This window comes from Galendromus occidentalis, unplaced genomic scaffold (genome assembly GCF_000255335.2).
Source record: "Galendromus occidentalis unplaced genomic scaffold, Mocc_1.1 scf7180000077460, whole genome shotgun sequence".
NCBI lineage: Eukaryota > Metazoa > Arthropoda > Arachnida > Mesostigmata > Phytoseiidae > Galendromus > Galendromus occidentalis.
The window spans coordinates 460,640-463,508 of NW_003805448.1; the positions used below are offsets into that span (position 1 = coordinate 460,640).

At 49.7% G+C, this 2,869-nt stretch overlaps 1 protein-coding gene across 1 annotated transcript; it reads right to left on the minus strand.

The window, feature by feature from the left end:
• Positions 1–1,770: 1,770 nt before the first annotated feature.
• Positions 1,771–2,570, minus strand: LOC100907571 (protein lifeguard 2). The gene has a single exon (XM_003744106.2). It carries the CDS (start codon positions 2,503–2,505, stop codon positions 1,801–1,803), a length of 705 nt encoding a protein of 234 aa, XP_003744154.1. The 5' UTR covers positions 2,506–2,570; the 3' UTR covers positions 1,771–1,800.
• Between the last annotated feature and the right edge of the window lie 299 nt (positions 2,571–2,869).

A 2,869-nucleotide genomic window follows, 5' to 3' on the forward strand; every position in this document is an offset into this window, starting at 1 on the left:
TAATGATGATATATGTATAATAATAATGATGAATGAAAATACAAAATATTGTAATTATATTATTCATCCATAATCTATGGAGACGATCAGAGCCTCCCTCACCTACGTGGAGAGTTGTCATCGATCAAACGGTAAAGCCTCGATGACCCGATCACGGCTTCTTCCTCATTGACTGCAGTGTCAGGAGTCAGGAGCGGACTTCCTCGCTGTCGCGGAAATGAAGAGGTCCCGAGCTAGGGAGAAAAATGTGTTCGAATGAATATTTTTAGAATTCAATTTCGTTGTTAGCCATCCACGTTGGCCGCGCATGTGGTCTCGGAGAATGAAAACCCCACCTCAACTCGCAGCATCAGAGGCAGACGCGTTTGACAGAGCTCTGGTTCGACTGCCGCGTCTCGCCGAATCATTCGAAGTTCCTGCGGACAAGGATCTCTACCGCATTCTCGGTGTGGCGAAGACAGCCACAGCTTCGGAAGTGAAGAGAGCGTATCGAAAACTTGCCTTCGAGACCCATCCCGATCGATGCAAGGACGTCAATGCGACTTCCCGCTTCCAAAAGATTCAATACGCCTACCAAATACTCTCCAATGAGGCAAAAAGAAAAATTTACGATGAGCATGGATTCCAAGGCTTGCAACTCATGGATCGCTTCGGTGACAAATGGGTCGGAGTGGTCCTCAGAGCCGATTCACTGTGGGCGCGAATACTGTCGACAATATTGTTCTTCGGTACCGGGTTTTGCTGCTGCTGCTTCTTCTGCTGTTTCTTCTGTCTTTGTGGCTGTGGATGCAACATGTGTTGCGACCACTGCTGTGGGCGTTTCGCTCCGCATACCGAAGACGATTTCTTCGACGGAAGCGGTCATTCGCGATTCAGATCCCGAACCACGGACTTCAGGAGTACACGCATTTGACCAAATGAGAAGACCGCAATCCGAGCCGGAGAGCGGCTAATCCACTGCCGTGTGTAAATATAAAACCTGTATACTTTGGTTGTCCAATTTGGCTCTGGTCTTCCGCCGTCTTGGATCTCGCGGGATTGTATTAGAGGAAGCGCGAAGAAAAAGTCGTCGTGATGTGTTTCGTGGGTATATAATCGAGACATCTCATTACTTCTTATGAAAGCAGTAGCTATCGTATTCAACCTCAAAGTCGGTATTGAAAACAAGGGCGCTGTTACGGCCGCTCGGAAAAGTGAGCGAGGACTAAACTCCGATTATGCGGATCCCCCCAGCTGAGCGCGGCTCTTTCGAAGGCGAGCTCGTCTTGCGCACTATAATGGAGTCGCTTGCGCAGAAAACGGAACGCTGTATGCTTCTGAGTTTTTCCCGGAGGTCGCTTCTGCGCTGCCTGGGGCCACGGTTTTCTGCGCATCGTCTGCTGCTTACCAACTACCTAAATGGAACGTATTCGTGGACTTTTGTCTCAGCGGGCTGAGTGTTGTTTTCGGGCCGCTAGTGATCCGAATGTGTCTAGAGAATCGTGATGAAACACTTGGGTATCACGCTCATTCTTCCATTATTGCCTCTCTGGGAAATGTAACCCGGTAGCCGGGAGCTGGACGAGAGAAACTGGGAATCGCGCTCTGATGTATCCAGATGACATCATCAAGAGCGTTCTTGTTTTTCCGGGACCTAACGGCGCCAGCTGACGAGCCTTTTAGCTCATCCCTCTCAATGGCGAGATAAGCTTCCACAAACATTCTAGACGGAGCGAATGACACAATGAAGTCACGAACACATCCAGTAGGAATGAAGATTCCGCTCGATCCAGAGACGTGTTCTTTATTCGCTCGTTGATCCTACTTCTGTTGTCCGGACAATTGGAGTAAGAACAGGAAGATGTTGATCACGTCGAGGTAGACTGTGAGCGCGGCGAAAACGTAATCTTCGGTCGAAATTTTCAGCGATTTTCGTCCCATTATCGCTTGAGTGTCGGCCGCCAGGTAGAGGAGAAATACTACCGCCCCGATTCCGGCGAAAATTTTCTGCGTTAACCCGATATTACCGAAAAATGGCAGAAAGAGGAAGCCCCACAACAAGAGGATCATGGAAATCATGAATAGATAGCCGTACCAGCTGGTGAAGTCGTAACGCGTGTTCATTGCGAAAAGAGTGACTCCCACGCATGATAGCACACAGATTCCCAACGCGAGAAGCACGCTGGTCAGAGTGAAAGTCGCCGCGATTGAGCCAATCAAGTAGGATAATGCGATGGTCAAGGCGAATAGCATCAGAATGTTCCATGGGAAAGAACGTTGGATTCCCGGGCAACATGCGAGAACAATCACTAGAACGATGTAGCAGAGGATGGCTGCCCACATCAGAGCCACGTTCTGAACGGCATAATCATGAACTTGCGGGATCAGAATGAAAGCCGCGCACACGCCAAACGTAATGAGCAGTTGCACCGACAGCAGGAGGTAGACCTTCCGGACGAAGCCATTCCTGATGGCTTTCTCTGAGAACGGGTTCTCGTCTTCAGGAAGCAGCGGAGTCGATTCCATGTCGGTGAGCGATTAGTCCGAGACAACCGACGGGACGATCGACACTGACGCTCTCAGTCAACAGACGTTTTGGATGCATCAAGTGATAGCTAGGATTTAAGGGATCCTCTCGGCGCGAATGACGTGAGACCCGCCGAGAGTCTCGCGGATTCGGTCCTGAATTATGCTGAATTTCTGCCGTATCATCCCTTATCGCAGATGGAGTATCAGCAAGATGGGCTTAAAAACCCTATTGCGCTCATTGACCGCGTAGATGACGAGCTGGTATCGAAGGAGCTGCTGATTTCGTACCATACGACACATTGAAGGAACACCCCTCTCCCGTGGGGACTCGTTTTTCGTATTTCGCATCCGTAAGGAATGC

Excerpts from the sequence above, each read along its gene's own strand:
- LOC100907571 (XM_003744106.2), bottom strand. The coding sequence starts at position 2,505 with ATGGAATCGACTCCGCTGCTTCCTGAAGACGAGAACCCGTTCTCAGAG.